The sequence below is a fragment of the Engraulis encrasicolus genome, chromosome 9, assembly GCF_034702125.1.
Source record: "Engraulis encrasicolus isolate BLACKSEA-1 chromosome 9, IST_EnEncr_1.0, whole genome shotgun sequence".
Taxonomy (NCBI): Eukaryota; Metazoa; Chordata; class Actinopteri; order Clupeiformes; family Engraulidae; genus Engraulis; species Engraulis encrasicolus.
Genome location: NC_085865.1, coordinates 16,792,889 through 16,815,388, shown reverse-complemented (window position 1 = coordinate 16,815,388; position 22,500 = coordinate 16,792,889). Strand labels below are relative to the sequence as shown.

The 22,500-nt window shown below is 45.5% G+C and overlaps 1 protein-coding gene across 10 annotated transcripts in view; it reads left to right on the top strand.

Moving 5' to 3' along the window:
- The window catches only part of relch (RAB11 binding and LisH domain, coiled-coil and HEAT repeat containing), a 92,364-nt gene that overhangs the window by 8,604 nt on the left and 61,260 nt on the right, over positions 1 to 22,500 (top strand). For 6 of the 10 annotated variants that reach the window (XM_063206680.1, XM_063206678.1, XM_063206674.1 and 3 more), the window contains 10 exons: positions 4,693 to 4,782; positions 9,459 to 9,530; positions 9,905 to 9,960; positions 10,139 to 10,252; positions 10,433 to 10,624; positions 11,022 to 11,113; positions 14,024 to 14,332; positions 17,017 to 17,092; positions 17,353 to 17,448; positions 17,953 to 17,976. In XM_063206680.1, coding sequence (XP_063062750.1) covers positions 4,693 to 4,782; positions 9,459 to 9,530; positions 9,905 to 9,960; positions 10,139 to 10,252; positions 10,433 to 10,624; positions 11,022 to 11,113; positions 14,024 to 14,332; positions 17,017 to 17,092; positions 17,353 to 17,448; positions 17,953 to 17,976 — 1,121 coding nt within the window. The remainder of the gene's footprint in view (positions 1 to 4,692; positions 4,783 to 9,458; positions 9,531 to 9,904; positions 9,961 to 10,138; positions 10,253 to 10,432; positions 10,625 to 11,021; positions 11,114 to 14,023; positions 14,333 to 17,016; positions 17,093 to 17,352; positions 17,449 to 17,952; positions 17,977 to 22,500) is intronic. The other 4 variants (XM_063206679.1, XM_063206677.1, XM_063206676.1 and 1 more) reach the window with 2 other exon arrangements.

Below are 22,500 nucleotides of genomic sequence, written 5' to 3'. Positions count from 1 at the left end.
CAAATCAGGTGCACTTCCTTCTAGAAACGCCCCCCAGAACACACACACACACACACACGCACACACACTCACACACTCACACGCACACACGCTCACACTCTCACTCACTCACTCACTCACTCACTCACTCACTCACTCACTCACTCACTCACTCACTCACTCACTCACTCACTCACTCACTCACTCACTCACACACACACACACACACACACTTCACCTTCCTTGCAACTCTGTATCAGCACCCTACCAGCATCATATCAAAAGCACCCTCCATGTGCATACGTCCACACTTAATAACCTCCATACAGAGGCATGCACACTTGACCTCCGTATACAAATAGACACACACACACATTGTCTCACCCTTCTAACCTCCATAGTCCATACTGTACAAAAGCACAGAATGACACACAAAGTACACAAATGCACACACACACACTCACACACACAGACGCACACAGTCTTGCCTTCTACGGTGTACCCTGATCTCTGTGAACTCTGCCGGCTGAAAGGTGCTGGTGTCACACAACACTGATAGGGCAAGCCGTCGGTATCCATGGCGACCAGAGATCACGTTGCCAGAGCAGAGCAGCACGGTACAGCAGAGCAGAGCACGGCAGCACTAGATGCTACAGTGGGCGGCTGACACTGCCCTGTAGAACTAACGGAGCTACAGTGGTCCCCGACCCCAACCTGTCCTCCAGGGGCCTTGAGATTGCACGTGGTCGGCGGAATTGTCATAATCACGATTTATTTCAGCTGGGGAAGATACCGTACACTCTTGTCCATCATGCTAGGTTTTTAAAGAGGGGGTTAGCTTTTTGGGGACACAGTTAAGGGCGGGCTTTGAGGAGCGAAGTTTGGCCCCTTTGTTCGACTAGGTACCTAAGCACTGCTGGGGCACCAGTACGCTGCTGGCTGGTCCTGGTCAGGCTGTGGTACGCTTGGCTGTGCCCACTTGGCACTGTAGACCAAAGCTAAGCGACACGCTGTGCTACACTCTAGGAGGCAAGCACGGGCATAGAATTTGCCCGCCTACTTGTTGCCATGGCACCAGGACGGTTCTGGTTGGACTGGGTCATGTTCAGCTGTGCCTGTCTGGACAATGCTTGACTGGCACCGCCGTACTGGCATTGTAGAGCAGAATGGCATGGCGTATAAAACACAAAGAACCTCACTGGCACCACAGCCTGATCTCACAGAATTTTGTAAAATGAATATTTGAATCTTGGAGAGTCTTGGGACACAAAATTACAATGAGCCTTAGGACACAACATCTGTAGTAGTTTCAGGGATTTTGCCCAAATTTTGTCGACACTGCCACAGATTTTGTGTCACGATTATCCATGTTCATTTCACGGAATCCTGTGAGATCATGGTGGGCACCAGGACTTCTAACTGGTCTTGGTCAGAGTGTGCCACATTTGGCCAAGGCTGGGTGGTTTGAGGTATCCTCCAACCAAGTAAACCAGACGTTCTGCCTGTGTAACAAGTTTTCTTTTTTATTCTGTGCCTTTAGGTAGGGCTTGGCGGGGTGAATAGTCCTACAATGCCTCCACATTCGCTGCCGGTCACACTACCTACTAGCCTGATTATCATTGACGTTCAAATCTCTTCGGTCTGACCAAGAGCATTACTTAACATTTCCCAAACTGCATGGTTAACCCGCCTCCCTTGATATGCTTATGGTGGCTTGCTTCCAGACAAAGTGAAAGGAGTTCCCGTATTTTCGGGAACTCAGAAAGTAGGTTGCATTGCTCTTGACCTGACTAGTTGCAACGCCTGGCTACCCCTGACCTACTGGGTGTCATGTCACCACGCTGACACAGCGGCACCAGCACCGGTCCCGGTTGGACTGTACTGGGTCACACTCAACTAGTGCCTGTAGTAGCTGCAGCTGAGAGAGATGGGAGAGAAGAGAGAGGGAGCTTTGTGTTGGTTTTCAGCTGAGCTCTGCCCAGCCAGCCCGACCAGTGCACTGCATGCTCAACATGTGATCCATACTCATTACTGAGGAATCTCAGGCCCCTTTTGTTGGCCTGCGGGGCGGAAGAGAGAGAGAGGTGTGTGTGTGTGTGTGTGTGTGTGTGTGTGTGACTGTGTGTGTGACTGTGTGTGTGTGTGTGTGTGTGTATGTAGGGTAGGGACACATAATACAGAGAAACACTAACCAGACTAGGCAATCTGTTAGGCTTTCTCTCATTACCAGCCCAAACCCAAACAAAAATTGCAGCCCAAAGAAACGACAGAGACACTGAGAACAAAGCATCGGTTGTTTGTCAGCGTGTCCATTATTGTGCGGCAAGGAAAGGTCATTATATCTACATGTATGCAGCTGTTGACTGCTCTGTTTGGCCTACGCACAGCTACCGTAGAGGCTCAGCAGGTGAATTCATTTTCATGGCACACACATACACACTCTCCGTGACACTGACACGTGCACACGTGTACGCACACACGCACATTGTACTTGTCTTTGACAGTTGGCTTAGTTGTCATGTCTGGCAGGGGTCTGCCAAGGGTAAGGACAGGATGATTCGCTGAACACTACACTACGCACACACTACACACTGCAGCTGCAGCAGCAGCAACACACATTATCAATCAGCTATCCTGGGCCAAATTCCATTCAATTCAATTATTTTATTAAGGGATAGAGATGTTCCATCTCTTTTTCGAGGGGGTCCCTATAAACATCAAAAACATACATTACACTCAGTCACACATCCACACCAGAGCTCTTCTTCATCACTACAGGCTAAGCAGTCCAACATCTCTACCCCAAATAGATTTATAGGCAAAAATCAGCAAGTAAAGCACACAAAAAATACATTTGTGTAACACTAAAAAGAAATGATGAATAAAAGACAAATTAAAGGACTCAGGAGAAAACCACAGTTGAACACAGGTTCTCTGACCCCCTCCTCCTCCTCCTCTTTGGTATATGTTTCCATTGCCTTGCTGAGGTAATGGTGGAAAGCTCGCACATCCACAGGAACGTCTGACCTGGGAGCAGGACCACAAGTGACTAGACGATTCTGAGAAATAGTCAGCTGCACGACCAGGATTTCTTTTGCTCCCAATATTTAATTTTTTCGTGACGTTTCGGGTTTTACCCCTTCTTCAGACGTCACAGACTTCTTCTCAGAATCGTCCATTGCCTTCTTGCTAACCAGTTAGCAACTTACCAGGTTTCCAATGGGAAATTGCACTGCAACCAACTACTGTAAGTTGCTAACTTAGTTACGCTGCCTGTGTCTGCAAGCACCCTCCACTCCACTCAAACGGGTGTGACTATCTAGGGCTGCACGATTATGAAAAAAATCATAATCACGATTACTTTGGTCAAAATCATAATCCCGATTATTAATCACGATTATTGATTTTTGCAGATTTTTTTGAAAATTATAACAAGATGAAATATAACCAAGAATTAATTACATACGGGATGAGCAAAATAAAATGAATTGTTATAATTATGTAAAGGCAATAGCATGAAACTTAAATGGACAGATTTCTGGCCAGAAACACCAGCCTGTCAGTATGTTCTGGCTTCAAGGACGCTCTCAAAAGTAGGTCACTATTGCCACGATTAAATCACGATTAAAATCATGAGTTCGATTTCACTATTTTATCACGATTTTGATTATTTTTCGATTAATTGTGCAGCCCTATGACTATCCCAAAACCATAGTCACTGTATGGATTGTTACCATGACCGGATTGTCCATAAGGGCCAGTGGCACAGTGCCCAGGGGCACAAACCATTTTCGACACACACAAATGTCACACAAATGTCACAAATATTGTTCAAAAAGGGGGCATCAATGAGGTATAGTGCCCATTGGCACCACATTGGCTTCATACGGTCCTGATTGTTACGATTACCCATTGGTGGAGTAGAAGGGAGGGGAGGGAAGAGAGCTGTGTGCGTAGGTGTGTGTATGCGTGCACGTGTGTGTGGTTGCATACATATTAATAGGTGGAGACAGATGTGTATGTGACTGTACACCTGCAGTGTGTGTGTGTGTGTGTGTGTTTGTATGTGAGGTCTTTCTAGGAAAAAGGCTTACAAGCGCTAGGCTGGCAGTTCAATCAGCACCGAGGTGTGTGCGTGTGCGCGTGCGCGTGCGCGTGCCTGTGTGTGTGTTTGCCTGCCTCACTAGCACTTCAAACAGCTCTGAGATGTCCTGTGTGCGTGTGTGCGTATGAGTGTCAGCCTTGCTAGCACTTCAAACACTGTTAGTGTGTGTGCATGTTTTTGTGTGTGGGCATGTGTTTGTGTGTGTGTCTGTGTAACAGATCAAACAGAGCTCTGACTGGTCCTCAGTGTGTGTGTGTTTGTGTGTGTGAGACTCTTCAAACGTGGGTCTGACTGGTCGTGTGTGTGTGTGTGTGTGTGTGTGCGTGTGCGTGTGCGTGTGCGTGCGTGCGTGCGCGTGTGTGTGTGAGACTCTTCAAACGTGGGTCTGACTGGTCATTTCAGAGTGTGTGCGTGCGTGTGCATCTGAGTGTGTGCCTGTGTGCGTGCGTGCGTGTGTGTGTGTGTGTGTGACTCTTCAAACGTGGGTCTGACTGGTCATCTCAGAGTGTGTGCGTGTGTGTGTGCGTGCATCTGTTTGTGTGCCTGTGTGCGTGCCTGTGTGTGTGACTCTTCAAACGTGGCTCTGACTTGTGGTCTCCCATCTGCAGATCGCGCGGGCAGCATCAGCACGCTGGACTCGCTGGACTTCGCCCGCTACTCCGACGACGGCAACCGCGAATCTGACGAGAGGGTGGCAGGTAAGGAGGCGCAGGACACCGTAGCCTCACTAGGGGGCGCCACAGGGCAGTCTATTTATTATACTTCAAAGGCCAAAGACGTTTTGATGAGATTACAGTTTCCTGTTCAATGAAATTAGAGAGGCAAGGCAACTGAGGCGCAAAGGTATCAAATGTATTCAAGTGTCAAAGACTCAAGTTGGCAAGTATAGGAGGGAAGGGAGGAGGGAAGGCTACATGGCCTCATTGTCACCAGTTTGCAATATTGTCTTACTCTCCTGGATACTTTCACATCTGGGGTGAGAAGATTGGAGTACATTAGAGCACTTACAATTTGAGATGAGATTGTTTTTTTATGATAGTAGGTAAAAGGTAATGAAGGCAATGAATGAAGCAAAATGTAACATTTGCTTATGCAAAAGACATAATAGCTGCGTAACACTGACATCATGTCCAGATCTGGTATTATTTTCCACTTCATGTATTGTTGTGAAATTGGCAGCGGCTTCTCAAAACTAGTCTGCTATGGACTAAGACCACTCTTGGTATTTTTCTATGTTCATGGTTTGACCGCTATTAGCTTACTCATGAGATCTTGATGGCTGGTCATCTGCAAACAGTTAGTGGCCAGTGGTGAGGAAGAATTTTTTTTCTTTCTTTTTTTTTCTTTTTACCCAGAGGAAGAAAGTTAACCTTTAAGAGTGTTCACACCGGAATGTTCGGGCAGTGAAAGTTCTATAGAATTCTGGGCGTCATTCAATACAATATGTAATTGTAGAATCTTGCATTGTTATAGAACGCATTCTTTTTATAGAATGCTCAAAAACCCACACTCTAAGTATGTCTCAGAGGGTGATTCAGCTCTCACTGGAGTAAAGGCATCGACTCCTCCTCAAAGCAGTGGCAGTAGCTGCAGGACTATAACTAGCAATGAAATGCCTCCTGCCAATCCCTGCCCTTCCTTTGAATCACTCCCTGGAATCACTCAGTTCCTCAGGTTTGACTGGTACCGCAACCAGTCTGTCCAAGGATGAGTCGCCTTTGTGTCAATTTCTTCAAATGTACCACACAGCGGTGCAAGACAGGACAGCATTTAGTAATGTATACTACTACTAATGTAATACTACTATTACAAATGTAAATTATACAAAGTTACTATGCATAATATGTTAATTTACTCTATAATAGGATAGATGCCTTGTGTCTATCCTATTGCTCAAGAGTCAAAGCAGGATTTACGAGGAAAGACTACCAGGCCTAGCGTTTACCCACAGGCAGTCTGTGCATATCCTTGGCAGATGCGATTGCTGCATGTTACATCGACACAGAGCTTTTTTTTGGTTAGTTATCGCCTTGCAGCGAGGCCTAGGGTTGTGAGGAAGATCTCGCCTCCACTCGTAGTTAGTCAGATGCCAGTTTTAGATCTCGTCTCCCCCCTTGCGGCAACGCTGCTAATTGATGCAGAAAGTGTCGCAGACACTTGAGCGTGAACTGCCACGAAGCAGAGAGCAGTGTTGACAAGGTTTTTTTTATATCTTTTTTTTTTTTTTTCCCTCCTTCGCACTTCTCACAGCGTGCTAGACGGTGGTGACTCCTTTCTCTCATGCTGCTTCTGCTGTGTGTCTGAAGTTCCTTTTGGGCTCTTATGCTTCAAAAAGCAGACAGTGCTACTTGTCAGTTCAGCTTCTGCCTGGCGAGAAAAATCACACGTCAAATATATTCTGCTGTCCCATTTTCAAGAAGCCTAGTTTAGTAAGTTTGTGTCAGATCTGTTATCTTGCGGAAGAATTAATAAACGTTTTTCTGCTCGTTTATTCCTAATTTTATCAGTTTGGTATATTCTGTCTGCTTTGTTTGATTTCTTCAAATGAAAGTTGTCATTGTGCTTTTTTTGCATGAGGGTGATGGTTTAGTACTGGTCATGAGTGTATCATAATTCAATTGTTAGTAAGTGTTGAACTCATTTGAATAACAAGTGAACTTCTGGAATGTTCAGACTAGCCTATTGGGCTTATTTTATCAATCTACTGATGCAATATTTTCAAAATTTGGACCAAAGCTTCAGATGCAAAACCCCATTGTGCATTTATTTTCAAAAATACTTTTGTGTTTTTCTTCATTTTGAATCTGCAGTTGGGTTGGATTGTGATTTATTATTATCGACCGACCCAACACAAAACCGACAAAACACTTAAATTGGCCATCACTGACATTGACGAAGGATGTCCGAAATAGAGAGAATGAATGTAAGTTAAAAACATGAAACAAAAAGTTAAGCAAAAATGGTTTGCTTTTAAACATGCTTTATCAATAATAGTCTGGAAAAAAGGGTTAACAGGTTTTGCAACTTCTCGGGTATGACTCTAAACCGAGAGTTTCTAGTGTGTTTGCTGTGGGTGTTGGTCGTAAGGCCCATAAGGGGTTTGGTAAGTAAGAGGTTAGGAGAGCTTCCTTTTCATTGCTCTCTACCAGCTCCTCTCATGTCTACTCGCTGCTTTTTAATCACATTTCCATTGTGCAAAATTTGGGACATGGTAGGTTTCACTATCACTGCTGGTGAGGTTCCAAATGTGTTGAAACACACCTCACCAGACCTTCTTCCAAAAACAACACCATATTCCAATTTTGTGCAAATGTGAAAGAGGTAAACCCTGAGTTGAGTAGAGATGAGTGGATCTAGTACTGGGCAGAGGAAACGAGGCAAGGGAGCCTACATCATCAGGACGCGTGCAGCAGAGGGTAGTCCGGAGCCTACAGCCTGAGTGCGTCCCGCTCGGGTGTTACGGTATGCTGCTGTCTGACTCAGGATTTTTCTGGCTTTCCTCGTGCCCATCAAACCCAGTGTTGTCCTCACCAAACCAAACCACACTGGACCACACACACTACACACACACACCCATCCAGGCTAGCACCTATACTTTACTATTCTCTCTGTCTCTTCTTTTTTTTTTTACCCCCGCTCTATTTTTTTACAGATTCTTGCTTGGTCTTTTAGTTGTGCCATTTGTTGAGCTTGCATCTTGTGCACTTCTGACCTCCTGACTGAAGGCTGCCAAGCCCCCCCCCCCAAATATATGGGATTATAGATGTTTGTTTTTGGTTTTTGGAGGAGCGGATCCAGGAAAGTGCCTCTGTAGCCCTGTCCTCAACTTCTGTAGTTCAGCAACGAGTCTTTCCCATGTTTAAAACCATCATGTCTTTCCATTGGTACATGAACTTGTAAGAGGAAGAAAAGCACTTTTGAAGTTGATGTACTGTCCTCTATGACCACAGTAAAGAAGTCTAGAGAAATGGGGCCATCTCCCTGTATTTTTTTTGTTTTGTTTTTGAATTACAGACCATTCCTCTTCCAACCTGTAGACACATGCCAAAGAGGAAAACGACTTAATGTTGCTTTAACAGGGAACGAAGAAACGATCTTGCCCTTCAGCATATCCAGCAAAAGTCAGGGGTCAGTAGTGTACATCATGCAATGTGTCCTCTGCTCCCCATGCTTCTTCAGTGTTTTATTTTTTATTATTTATTATTATTATAATTCTGTCTTTTTCTTACTGAAATATCTGTGAAAGAGCTAGCAGGATTGCTGCTGCCTATTCCATGCAAACGTGTCTACCAAAAAAAAAAAGATTGACCTTTTTAACCTGAAATGTTTATAATGTCATAAGTGGCTTATCACTTGCAATCAGTGCCATTACAACATATTAAATAGGCCTAACATGCTATAACAACATACTGGTCTTTATGCTGAAGATCAATTCGACTTAACAATTATTAACAAGCTTCTAAAAAAACTACCTCAATTTGCACAGTTGGCATTCAATACCAAACATAACCAAATCCAGGTGTACAGAACGCCAGAAAACACAAACTGTAAATTTGATGGTTCAAATTCATGCTCAGGAATCGGAATTGGCTTTGTATTGCTGATCTTGCTTTTTGTCTTTTTTTCCCCTGGTAACTTTTTTATCCGATTTTACAGTATGTAGCCTGGAAAAGAAGTGTCCGTTGCATTCTTTTTCCGCGCCGTAAAATCCCTGGTCAGACAGCTAGCTTTGTTTTTCACGGCAAAGCTGAGCATGGATTTTCCAACCTGCCAGCCTTTCCGAGCTACCTCTGCTGCATGCTCCCATCAGGCCCATGGTTTGCATGCTCATTTGTCTTCTTATCAGTTCCTACTTTCTCTCGTTTTCTTTCCTCTCTTTCTTTCTGTACTCTCTCTTCCTCTCCCTCTCTCTCTCTATCTCTCTCTCTCTCTATCTCTATCTCTCTCTCTCTCTCTCTCTCTCTCTCTCTCTCTCCCTCCCTCCCCCCTCTCTGTATCTGCATCTCTCTCTCTCTCTCTCTCTCTCTCTCTCTCTCTCTCTCTGTATCTGTATCTGTATCTGTATCTCTCTCTCTCTCTCTCTCTCTCTCTCTCTCTCTCTCTCTCTCTCTCTCTATCTATCTATCTATCTATCTATCTATCTATCTGCTCAGGCTTGTTTTGTTTCAGAATACTTGTTGATTTTTTTTCTCTTCAATTTGACCTCATCATGGCCATCCTTATTATTTTTGTGTTTCCTTGTTTTGTTTCTTTGTTCCCTTTCCTGGTTTGGATGTGTGTGTATGCACACGTGTGTGTGTGTGTGTGTGTGTGTGTGTGTGTGTGTGGTGGACTGACTGACTGACTGGATGACCCCCCCTCCTCCCCTGTCCAGTCCTGGAGTTTGAGCTACGGAAAGCCAAGGAGACCATTCAGGCTCTGCGCGCAAACTTGACTCAGGCAGCAGGTGGCGTACTTTATTAAGCTCTCTTGTCTTTCTTCTACTCTCTGTCTCTCTCACGGTCCTCTTCATGCTCTCCTTTTCTCCCCTCTCTGTCCCTCTTTCTCTTGATCTCTCCTTTTTAAGTGTGTTGTTTCTGCACAGGGACCTCCTGCGATGCAGGGGGACCCACTCTAGTATCTTTTGGAAGGGGAAAACCATAACTCACTTTCTTTATTTTTCTATTTCTCTATCTCTCTATCTCTCTATCGCTCTCTCTTTTCTCTCTCTCTCTCTCTCTCTCTCTCTCTCTCTCTCTCTCTCTCTCTCTCTCTCTCCCTCTCCCTCTCCCTCTCCCTCTCTTTATTGTCTCTGCCTGTCTTGCTTTTTCTTTTGTCTAGAATGTGAAGTTCCCTCCCAGGAGAGGAAAAATTTCAAGTCCAGCCCTGAAATTCAGGTCTGGTGCATGTGTGTTTGGATGTGAAATGCATTTTATACAATACATTTTTTTCTTCAATATATCCGTAATATTAATTTAAATATAATAACGTGATTCTTATTCATGTTCTTCGTTTAGTGTTTGTTAAAAGACATGCTTGACGTCTCATGTTGTGCCTTTTGCTTTCCCTCCACAGGAACCTATCCGCCCTCTAGAGAAAAGAGCCTTAAATTTTTTAGTGAATGAATATTTATTGAAAAACGAACATAAGTTATCGTCCATAACATTCTCAGATGAAAATGATGACCAGGTAAAACATTCAATCTTTACCTTTAACTCGATTTTCACAAATGTGTGATAGCAGTGTGTTTAGTCTCTGTCTCTGTCTCTGTCTCTCTCTCTCTCTCTCTCTCTCTCTCTCTCTCTCTCTCTCTCTCTCTCTCTCTCTCTCTCTCTCTCTCTCTCTCTCTCTCTCTCTCTCCTCTTCCAGGATTTTGAATTATGGGATGACGTGGGCCTGAACATTCCAAAGCCGCCTGATCTGCTGCAGCTGTACCGTAACTGTGGCAACAGCTTCCCGTCTTCCAGGGAGACCGTGGATGTGGCAGTAGGGGTGGATCCTGGCGAGTTGGGCGCGGACTACATTACCCAGCAGCACTTGCAGAAGCCGGAGACCATACAGGTGAGACGACAGGAGGTGGAGGACAGATGCATCGTTTACGCTACGTGTAGTGAAGTAGTACCATTAACTGTGAATTAAAGAGCCACTAAGTATTTTTCAGCTCTTAAATTCAGAAATTGCTATGTGGGCTACAAGTTAGAAAGAGCAGCCGTTCTCTGTACATCTGTATTCCGTTTCCATTGAGTTTCCATTCCACTTCTAGGCAGTAGGGCAGCCAAAGGGGAAAACTACAAGGCAGGCAATGTCATCTTTTTTGTGTTTGGTTTTACCATTGAAACTAGCCAAATTTGCAGAGCTGAAACTAGATAAAATCAGACATTGAAACTAGCCCTCTCTCTCTCTCTCTCTCTCTCTCTCTCCCTCTCCCTCTCCCTCTCCCTCTCCCTCTCTCTCTCAGCAAGTGGAGGTGGTGGAGGAGTTGGAGTACCAGATCAGCCTTTTAACCAGTGAGAAGCAGAGCCTGGCCGAGCAGATCAAGAAACTGCAAAGGTACTACTCTACTCTGTACTCTACTGCAAAGGTACTACTCTACTCTGTACTCCAAGCTGCATAGGCACTACTCTACTCTGTACTCTATACTGTTTTTCGTCATGCTTTTCCTCCTCTCCTTACTATTCATACTATTCTCCTGTCCTTCTATTCATACTACTTTCTCCATACATACAGTGCCCTCCATAATTATTGGCACCCCTGGTTGAGATGTGTTTTTTAGCTTCCAAATATTTTTTTTTTTTCTAAATAATATGGGACCTTAATGGAAAAAAAGAGAAAAATCCAACCTTCAATAAAAGTGCATTTATTCAGTGGGGAAAAAATCCCACATAAAGAAATAATTATTTGACATCAAATAATGTGTGTCACAATTATTAGCACCCCTGGTGTTAATATTTTGTACAACCCCCTTTTGCCAACAAAACAGCACCTAATCTTCTCCTATAATGTTTCACAAGATGGGAAAAGACAGAAAGAGGGATCTTCAGCCATTCCTCTTTGCAGAATCTCTCTAAATCATCCAGAGACCTGGGTCCTCTCCTCTGTACTCTCCTCTTCAGCTCACCCCACAGGTTCTCAATGGGGTTGAGGTCAGGGGACTGAGATGGCCATGGGAGGAGCTTGATTTTGTGTCTGGTGAACCATTTCTGTGTAGATTTGGCCATATGTTTAGGGTCATTGTCTTGCTGAAAGACCCAGTGACGACCCAGCTTCAGCTTTCGGGCAGAGGGCAACAGATTTTGATTTAAAATGTCCTGGTATTTCAAAGCATTCATGATGCCATGCACCCTAACAAGGTTCCAAGGGCCTTTGGAAGCGAAACAGCCCCACAGCATCACTGACCCACCCCCATACTTCACAGTGGGTATGAGGTGCTTTTCAGCATGCGCATCTTTCGTGGTACGCCAGACCCACTTAGAGTGTTTGTTGCCAAAAAGCTCAATCTTGGTCTCATCTGACCAAAGCACACGGTCCCAGTTGAAGCCCCAATACCGCTTGGCGAACTCCAGACGCTTGCGTTTATGATTGTGAGTGAGGAAAGGTTTTCTCCGTGCATGCCTCCCAAACAGCTTGTTGGCGTGTAGACAGCGCCTGATGGTTGATTTGGAGACTTTGTGACCCCAGGATGCTACCATTTGGTGTAATTCTGTAACAGTGAGCTTTGGAGATCTTTTGATTTCTCTTACCATCCTCCTCACTGTGCGTGGTGGCAAAATAAACTTGGGTCCTCGTCCAGGCTTGTTTACCACTGTTCCAGTTGTTTTGAACTTCTTAATTATTCCTCTCACAGTGGATATGGGCAGCTGCAGTTGAGTGGCAATCTTCTTGTAGCCTCTGCCTGACCTGTGAAGGTCGACGCACATCTGCCTCACTTGTATGCTGTGTTCCTTTGTCTTTCCCATGTTTAAGAGTGGATAAGAGAAATGGCCTCGGTGTCACGTCATATTTATACCCCAGGGAAACAGGAAGTGATGAATTACTAATTAAATGTTCCTACATACTCTGGTAAACTTTGTAAACTACTGTAGAAATGACAGAAATGCTTCAATTATATTTATTTCCTGGGAATTGTTAAGGGTGCCAATAATTGTGGAACAGGTGATTTAATGAAAAATAATTATTTTTTAGTCAGGGATTTTTTTTTTTTTCTTACAATTCATTTGAGTTGAAGGCTACATTTTCCTACAATTTTCAGTGTGACAGTATTCTTCTGCAATAAACACTGAATTTATTTTAAGGCTTTTAACACATCTCAACCAGGGGTGCCAATAATTATGGAGGGCACTGTATCATACAGTACTTCACGTCACTGAAACAGTGGAAACGAACTACTTAAGCTGAGAAAAGAAACCGCAAAGGTGCTATCCTACTCTGTGCTCCATTACATTGTATTGCTCTCAATGTTTTAGTCACTCAGACCCTCCTCAGGCGATTTCTCCAAAACATTCAAGCAATAAAATTAGGGATGTCCCGAATCCAAGATTCGGTTACGAATTCAGCCAGATTCTGCCTTGTTGACAGGGGTTGGCTTTCGGTTTTGGTGTCATGATCAGAGTAGGATATCAGTATTCAGTTTCGTATTCAGCCAAATCTTAAGCAGCGGATTTGGTATTCTGCAGAACCTTTAAGTTATTGCTTAGGGATGCACCGAATCCCTGATTTAGTTTCAGATTTGGCCGGATTCAACCTTGCTGACGTTGTTCAGTTTGGTTGATCAGAGTAGGATTTGGCATTCGGTTTCGGATTTAGCCGGTGGATTCTGCATTCGGAAACTTAAAAATCAGGGTTCTGTACATCCCTAAATAAAATACAAGTGTATTGGACTGAGTGTGGGACATTTTACTTGTGATGCTACAAAAGACCCTATCCCCAGTGCGTGTGGTTTTGTGAAATGAGATGAGACCCAGACTCCTGGAGGGTTATCCAGCCCTGTCCAAGTCACTCAGCCATCAGATCTGGCACTAGCACCACAGCATCACACAAGCACACAAAACAAACACACTCACTCACTCACTCACTCACTCACTCACTCACTCACTCACTCACTCACTCACTCACTCACTCACTCACTCACTCACTCACTCACTCACTCACTCACTCACTCACTCACTCACTCACACACACACACACACACACACACACACACACACACACACACACACACACACACACACACACACACACACACACACACACACACACACACACACACACACACACACACACACACAACATCTTTTTTTTAATTGAGTCTTAAATGTGTTTCTATTGTTGCTCTTCACCTGATGGAGTAGAATGTTGCATCCCAGGGCGATGGCCTTTGGGGTGACAGAATTATAGTGATTCACACATACACACACACACATAGTGATTCACAGACACATACTTCATGTTCTGTGTCTACAGCGAGATCCAAGAGCTGAAGAGGAATGTGTCGAGCGCCCCACCAGGCGTCTCCCCGGATACGGGCCAGTTGGGGGCCTCGCCCGCCTCGGAGGACCGGGCCTCGTTGGACAACGGCCAGTACCTGGACATCCGGGGGGTGACGGAGGCCAAAGAGGTCACGCAGCAGCCTAGGGTTGACCCCCCGACAGCACCAACGTCTGGTCCACCGGCTGTGGCCTTCTCTGGCCCACCTAACCCCCCCACGCCACACCACGCCAAGCTCAAGCCACCCGACGGCAAGGGGCCTGTACAGTTCGACCAGCCCAACAGGTGAGAGAAAGGCAAACCTACAACTCTAGACACTCATGGAAACACCTGCACGCAGCCAGATGCACACGCACACACACACACTCACACACACACACACACACACACACTTTGTCTTTTGTCCAGCAAGACCGACGTGGATTTCCACCTAAGCATGACCGCAATCCTTTGATTTAACCATAAACACCCGAGTGACTTGGAAATGGTGAACTATATAATGATCAACTTGGATATGCATTGATCAACCCCTACACACACTACTTTCCCACACCAGATTACATGGCAGGAATGACGTTGAGTTGTGATAGGCCACCGCTCATCTGTTTAGAAGGTGCAGGATTCAGTAGAAATTTCAGTATAAGAAGAAGACAATCCGCACACTTCAGGTCTATTTTTGTGCGAAGAAGCTTTACTTGACTTGCAAGCTTTCGGTCCTTAGACCTTCATCCAGGAATGACGTTGAGCCATGTAATGATTTATTTTAACTTTTTTTTGATCAGTCATGGTTATGTAATTCTCTCTCTTATCAAGGTGATGATGGTTGCCAAATAATCTACAACCACAATGAGTGCGTTACAATATGCGACCCTGCCTCCTCCACTTGTGCTTGTCTCCTCGTCCCGCCTCTTGGCCCCTCCTCCGTGGAGAAAACTATAAAGTTTCCCGGCTGTCAGCCTAGCCACAACAACTTTTGAGGGACTGTTTGTCATTCACCATCCCAATTGCAAATGAGAAAAAGACTGTACAATTGAGCCTTTGCAAGATTTTGAAATATAATGCTGTTGTCAGTGATATCATCATGACATATTACTCCCTCCTACGAGGAGACAAGCACAAGTGGAGGAGGCAAGGTCGCATATAGAGCTCGAAAGTGACGTCACTTCCCCCGATTTCATGGGACCTCAACAGCGTTTTTAGCCGAAAATCGTAGCATGTAATCCAATGGCGGTATTAAAATGGCATTTCGATCCCCTTCGAGTTGTGCCACGAGCTCCATATATGTTGTTTCTGATATTTTTGCTTAATTTTTCGTATGAACCCCCAAACTTTTTAGAAAGCTGTGTTTCTTCACATTTTTCATGCCGACGTCCTCGGAACTAAACATTGATACGTCTGCATGAATAATCTTTATCTAGCCTCTTAAATAGCATATTTGTAGCCCAGCGCATATCATGACTGTGATCAGAAGATATTTACTCGCCACCATGTTGTTAGATGGTCAGCTAAGGTCCCGTGAAACGCGGAACTAAGGGGCGGGACTTTCGAGCTCTATTGTAACGCACACAATGTAACAGCTGCTATTACACCTAATTGGCCACTAGGTGGTGGTGACACAAATATGCAGCAGTCCTGTAAGTTTCATAAAATGGCCACAAGGGGTCAGAATTGCACTTCAGAAAGACAAGGCATTGTACAGTATGTTCCCATATCCCCTTACTCAGTACAGTACAGTGCTAGCAGAGAGAGTAGAGAGAGAGAGGTTCCATTGGCCCATTGTGTCCGGGTTCTACTATTGCAAGGGGGAGGTGGGGAAAATCCCCCTTTAGGCAGACCTAGGCAGACCTAAGGACTGTTCTATTCAATGTAGGAGCATTATGACACGCCCCTTCAGGCAGACCGGAACTTGGTCTCGTTAGGTGCCCATAGCAACCTATTATGTTGGCATATCTCTATATACGTAAAGAATCTCTGGTGCTAGTTTGCAATGCCAATCCTTCCTCTCCTTCCCTCTGCCTCTGCTCCCCTTGCTGAGCCAGCTTACGCACACATTCGGCCCGTCATCACTTTTGATATCCGGCCGGAAGGGGAAAAGGGTGACAGGACATTTAGATTCCCCCCTCAACTATTTGACCTCCTTACGCACTCGCAGCGCAGTCAGCATTGTTGGGACGTAGAGATTTGGATTTATAAGGGAGGAAGTTACTTGTTACTTTAATGTGCAGCGCTGAGAGGTTTGTTTAGGAGATAGTAAAAAAAAAATCTTGTTTTTGTGTAGTTGAGGAGCCCATTAATGTTGGGCTGGAGAGTGAAGAAAAGCTTGGTCATCATTTTGTTTGCTTGTTTGTGTGTTTCCCTGCACATCATGTTAAAGTCAGTGTTGTTTATTTGCGCTTTGTCTGCAAATCAGTAGTCCAGGTACATTAAGACTGTTGTGCAGGGCCGATGAGTCAATAGATGGATCTTAAAACAGAATAACATCATCATGAAAACATAATGAGGAATTATTCAGTTTTGACACCAGTTTTGGACACCAGTTGGAAATTAGCCATTGTCCTATAAACTGGCACAGTCAAGATGTATGGAAATGTTCATTAATGTGCAATGGCCTGGAGCACAAACCTAAACTAAGTGTTCAAATGATGGCACCCCTGCACGCACACAATTATTTACCCCTGGATTTGTGTGTTTTTGGGTGGCCAGTTCCTTTTAAAGAGCATTTTTTAATCCCCAACATACTTAACGTTTATGTTTTTGTGACTATTTTTTGTTTTTTCAGTGAGTTGTTTGACCCCTTTTATTTTTTGTGTACTTGTTTGTTTCTTTAAAGAAGAGGTGGAAAATGTTCTGGAAAAAGATAACATTTGTGAATGGGCAGAATGAATGTATGTATGATTTGTTTTCATTTGCTTGTTTTAGTCATTTTTATCATGCTGTTTGTTTGTTTGTTTGTGTGTTTGTGTCCACAGGAAGTTGTCGGCTGCGTTCCACCAGGCCCTGCTCTCTTTCTGCCGCATGTCAGCCGACAGCCGCCTCGGCTCTGAGGTCAGGACACGACACACACACACACACACACACACACACACACACACACACACACACACAAACACACACACACGTGCACATAATCATTCAAACATTGCATACACGCACGTCATGCACGTGCCAACAGACACGAGACCTAACCTGTGTGTGTGTGTGTGTGTGTGTGTGTGTGTGTGTGTGTGTGTGCGTGTGCGTGTGCGTGTGCGTGTGCGTGTGCGTGTGCGCGTGCGTGCGCGCGTGCGTGTGTGTGTGTCCATCAGGTGTCTCGTATAGCAGACAGCGAAGAGAGTGTGATGCTGATGCTGGGCCGCTGTCTTCCTCACATCGTCCCCAACGTCCTGCTGGCCAAGCGCGAGGTGTGTCCCTACTTATTCCTCATATACTTACTGAGTCTGCATACACAAACATAGAGTACATGGATACATACACACATATATGCAGACACACACACACACACACACACACACACACACACACACACACACACACACACACACACACACACACACACACACGCATCCTCATGCCAATCTGCCACCTTCACTTCACTCTACTGCATTGTGGCTGTGTGTGTGTTAATGTGTGTGTGGTCCACTGTGACTGCTTCTGTCGTGCATTTCTTCGATTTCAGTGTTACACAGCATTGTCAAAGTCGGACTGTTTTTATTTCATTTCTCGTTTTCCCCTGATCACACGTTCAGTGTGCATTGTCTCCCTCCTCCCCCTGTTTTCACCACCTCTCCACATTTTTGGTTGCCTTGATCGTTTATTCTTTCTTTCTTTCTGCTGTTTGTTCTTCATTTCTCTTCTTCCACACATTCTCTCGCTTCCATGCATGCCTCTTCTCTGCCTGCTTGCAGAGAATGGTTGTGCACCTGTGTCAGGTGAGTGGACTTGCGTCGGCACGCTGTTGGCCCATTGCCCCCAAAGACCCGCCCACACTATCCCACCTCAGCCTATCGCGTCGTGCCTCCTTCCCGCCCCATTGGTCACCTCCAACCTTTTGTGTTTCCATTTCCACACTAAGTCCCGCCTCCTTTTCCACCCCTCTCTACCGATGGCTTTTCCTCTTCCACTTCCTCTGCCTTTCAACCTGACTTCCCATTGGCTGCTTCCGGGTCTGCCATCGCTTGACTGACGGCAACTAAAAGAGCCACTCATGCATCCCTATCTGCCTCCACACTGTGTGTGTGCGCGTTTGTGTGTGTGCGTTTGTGTGTGTGTGCGTTTGTGTGTGTGTGCGTTTGTGTGTGTGTGCGCGTGTGCGCGTGTGCGTGTGTGCGTCTGTGTGTGCGTGTGTGTGCGTTTGTGTGTGTGTGCGTTTGTGTGTGTGTGCGCGTGTGCGCGTGTGCGCGCGCGCGTGCGTGCGTGCGTGCGACGTGTGACTGTGTGCATGCAATCTAGGTGTCATCTCTTTGTGTGTGTCTGTGTGTATTTCTGTGAATGGGTCTGTGTCATCTGTGTGTGTGTGCGCCTGTGTATGCCCGTGTCCATGTGTTTGTGTATTAAATCCGGCTGTGGTTTCTGCGTGCGGCCACATTGCAGGAACTGTAAAAAGCAGACCATCGCAGCTTCCCCTTCCTAAACGCCAGCCGGCCTGACTGCCGTAAATTTCCACTAATGATGCTGAGGTCTGTGTGTGTGCGTGTGTGTGCGTGTGTGTGTGTGTGTGTGTGTGTGTGTGTGTGTGTGTGTGTGTGTGTGTGTGTGTGTGTGTGTGTGTGTGGTTTGTTCTGGAAAGCAGCAGTGTTCAGTAGGGTTCTCACAGATGAGTTTTGCCCACACTAACCCCAATGACCCTCACTTCTCATAAGACTAAAAACACCAGTGTGTATTTGTGTGCACACGCATGCTTGTGTACAGGTTTCAGAGTCTGTGTGTGTGTGTGTGTGTGTGTGTGTGTGTGTGTGTGTGTGTGTGTGTGTGTGTGTGTGTGTGTGTGTGCACGCATGTGTGTGTGTGTGTGTGTGTGTGTGTGTGTGTGTGTGTGTGTGTGTGTGTGTGTGTGTGTGTGTGCACACGCGGACTCTTGTGTACAAGTGAGTTTCCGTGAGTGTTTGTGTGTGAGTGCGTGCGTGTGTGCATGCGTGCGTGTGTGGTTTGTTATTAGTTCTGTGAGGGATCGTGAGGCTGCAGTTAAACAGCTCATTTGAAGGTTCTGTGCATCGGCAGAAGTACATACCCTGTGGCCATTGCCATGCCCCACCACACATTTACAGAAACTACTAGTGCGCGACTACTTCAAATATTGTCTTTCATTGCAGCTAAAAAGAGTTCCATTATTAGCAGCTGTCTGTCTTGTTAGTAAAACAGTAGAGCTATGCAAAATACATACAAGAGATATATAAACATACGAATCCTGAAAGAAGTCGAGGAGCTTTTTTTTTTCCATTCAAAAACTGCACTTTTCGAAAAAGCTCCTTGAAACGCCAGAGGAGCTGATATGAAGAATGCTTTCTGGGCGAAAGTTGAAACGACTTCAGGCTCTTTTGACTACCATGTCCTGGGTGATTGAGAGTCTTCGCAGACGGGCACACTGTTCCATTTATAAGGGTTTTAACTTTATTTCTTTCGTCTTTTCTCCCTTGACGGGAATGGTGTTGATCTGGCCGTTGGGGATTACCTGTATTTGTATTAAGACTGTGTTGTGTTGTGTTGTGTTGTGTTGTGTTGTGTTGTGTTGTGTTGTGTTGTGCAATGTTTAGAGGTTCCACCCAATGCTACCTCCGATGCCCTCATCAGCTTAAGGGCGTCGGGGATATGATTAGACCTTTTTTACTTTAATGGCAAACGGCCAATCAGGTATTATGATTACACACTCGTGTACACACACGCCTGCTCTTCTCGTAAACCTACAGACAGACAGACAGACAGACGCATGCAGACACTCACACTTGCGTCCCATCCATGCATCAGTGCACTGAGAACAGGCTTTGTGGGGATGCTGTTTTAAAAAGGGAGATACCACTCCCCTCTTTCTCTTGATTGCACTCTTTTTTTTTTCTTTGTCACACTCGCACCCTTAATTTCACTCACTTTATTTCGCTTTATCTCTCCCTTTTCACTACTCTCTTTCTTTGTTTCTTTTTTTTTCTCTCTCTATCTTTCCCTTTTCACTACTCTCTTTCTTTGATTCTTGTTTTCTCTCTCTCTATCTTTATCTCTCACTCACTCGCTCCTCAGGCCTTTTCACCTCCCGGGGCTGCTTGCTGATTTGCATAGGTGTTTTTCTCCCCTCTGTCAGCGTTGACAGTTTAGCGAGTCCTGGTCTCTCTCCAGCACTTTTAAAGAAAACAGTGTGTGCTTGCGTGTGTGCATTGTGTGCGTGCGTGCGTGCGTGCGTGCGTGCGTGCGTGCGTGCGCACTGTAAGAAAACAGAGTGTGCTCAAGAGCAGCCCAGAGCAGAGGAGTCCTCGGCAGCTTCCTCATTCCTGCCCGGTGGACTTTGAGCCTTATCTACCTCAGATCGTGACTGTTGGGTCTCTACCTGCCCCTGTACATAACACACACACACACACACACACACACACACACACACACACACACACACACACACACACACACACACACACACACACACACACACACACACACACACACACACACGCGCGACGTGCGCGCACGCACACTACCCTCACGTCCTACACCTCTCACCTACCCATTCAACACCTGGAGGGGTGAATTTAACACCCTCCTACAGAGGAAATTTACTGTGTTCTCTCCCCAAAATACCTGTTGAAGTCGTTAGTCGAATGTATTTACCTGCCCCTGTACATAATGACCCCTCCAGCAGCTACCCCCACCCTCTATACCTTTGCACACTCAATACTCTTTCAGCACCTTGAGGAAGGGTCAAATGTTAACAGCCTCCGATAGGATAAATGTAACGTCTCCTAGCCCCAAACTTCTTCATACCTGTTCAAGTCGTTAGAGTAAGGTGTAGACCTCGACCTGGCACTTTACCTACCCACCACTCAACGTTTTAACCCATTGACGCCTAAGGCACCTGCAAAGAAGGGTGCTGAATGCCTGAGCCCTTTTTAAGAAAAGCTGCCCTCAGCCTATAAAAACCTAAATATCTCAGCTTCTGAAGCACATAAACATATGCACTGAGTTGCACAAACAGAGATTTTTAATAAAGTTGTCTCAAATCTCATGAGCCTGAATGTTGCGTAATGCAGCTCCAGGCGCCAGGGCCAATGTTGCGCAACGCATCAGGCATCAATGGGTTAATTGAGTGTAGCACAATACACACCCACTGTACCTTCCCACACCCCCCTACCACACCAAATCCAACTCTCCTCCTGATGCTGGCGAAAATGTGAATATTTGAAAATCAATTCCCATACCTATTCCATGTACGCTCATTATATCAAGTCTTTGGTTTTCTTTTGTTCCGGACATGTACAAGGAAAGGAGTTTTAAAATGTAAAGGATTAAACTGTTGCACGTCTCAAACGATAAGCGTACTCAAGACTTGGTTCCATTTTGTGTTCTTTTTTTTAAATTGTGAAAGCACCCAACCTATCTTCCTCCTCACTCCCAACAAAACTCTCTTCCCTCCTGCATCACCCCACTCTTGTGCTCCTTTTTTTAATCCATGGACCCAGACACACCCAAAGCACTTAACCCCTACAAGAGGTGTGGGACTTTTTTTTTTTTTGAAGGGACGATGTGGTAAGAACCGGAACAAGAAGGCAAACAAGGAGTACTTGGCTGCTACACATGAAGCTACTCAAACACCTGCCACACAGTCTTGTAATTGCCCCTACATCTTGGCAGCATTTTCAACCTCGTGTCGATGCACATGCGTGTGGGAACAGTGTGGGATAGCAGGTTTGCCAAACCCCAGTGTTGACACAGAGAGAGAGAGAGAGAGAGATGAAGAAACAGACAGAGAGACGGAGGGATGTATAGTTAGAGGAAGAGAGAGTTGAAAGGGTAGAGAGAGAGAAATGGAGAGATGTAAAGAGAGAGTGCGAGAGGGAAGGGGGGGGTCAAGCTGCAGTAAAAATGAGAGATGGGCGTGGGGCGGGGGGAGAGACCACTTGTCAAATTGACCAAGATGGATGGTTGTTTTAGTTGTAAGTGTAACAGCTTTGGGGGCGAGTGTGGTTAGAAGAAGTAAGGGTGCGTTAGGGGTGGAAAGGGGGGTGGGGGGGTGTAGGGGGTCCAGACAGTGAAATTACACAGCAATTACAACTCTTCTTTTGGAGCATCTGAGGGTGAGAGTGTTGTTGGACGTTGTGTGATGCTTCACAGATGACTCGGCAAAAAAGACAAGAGTTTGGGGTCCGATCCGTCTGCTAAGGATTTAGGAGCAGTTGCAGGCCCTAGTGCTGTATGTTTGCTATGCAGGGGTGCATTTCTCGAAAGGATAGGTGTTAGCAGAGTTAGCAAGGTGGGTA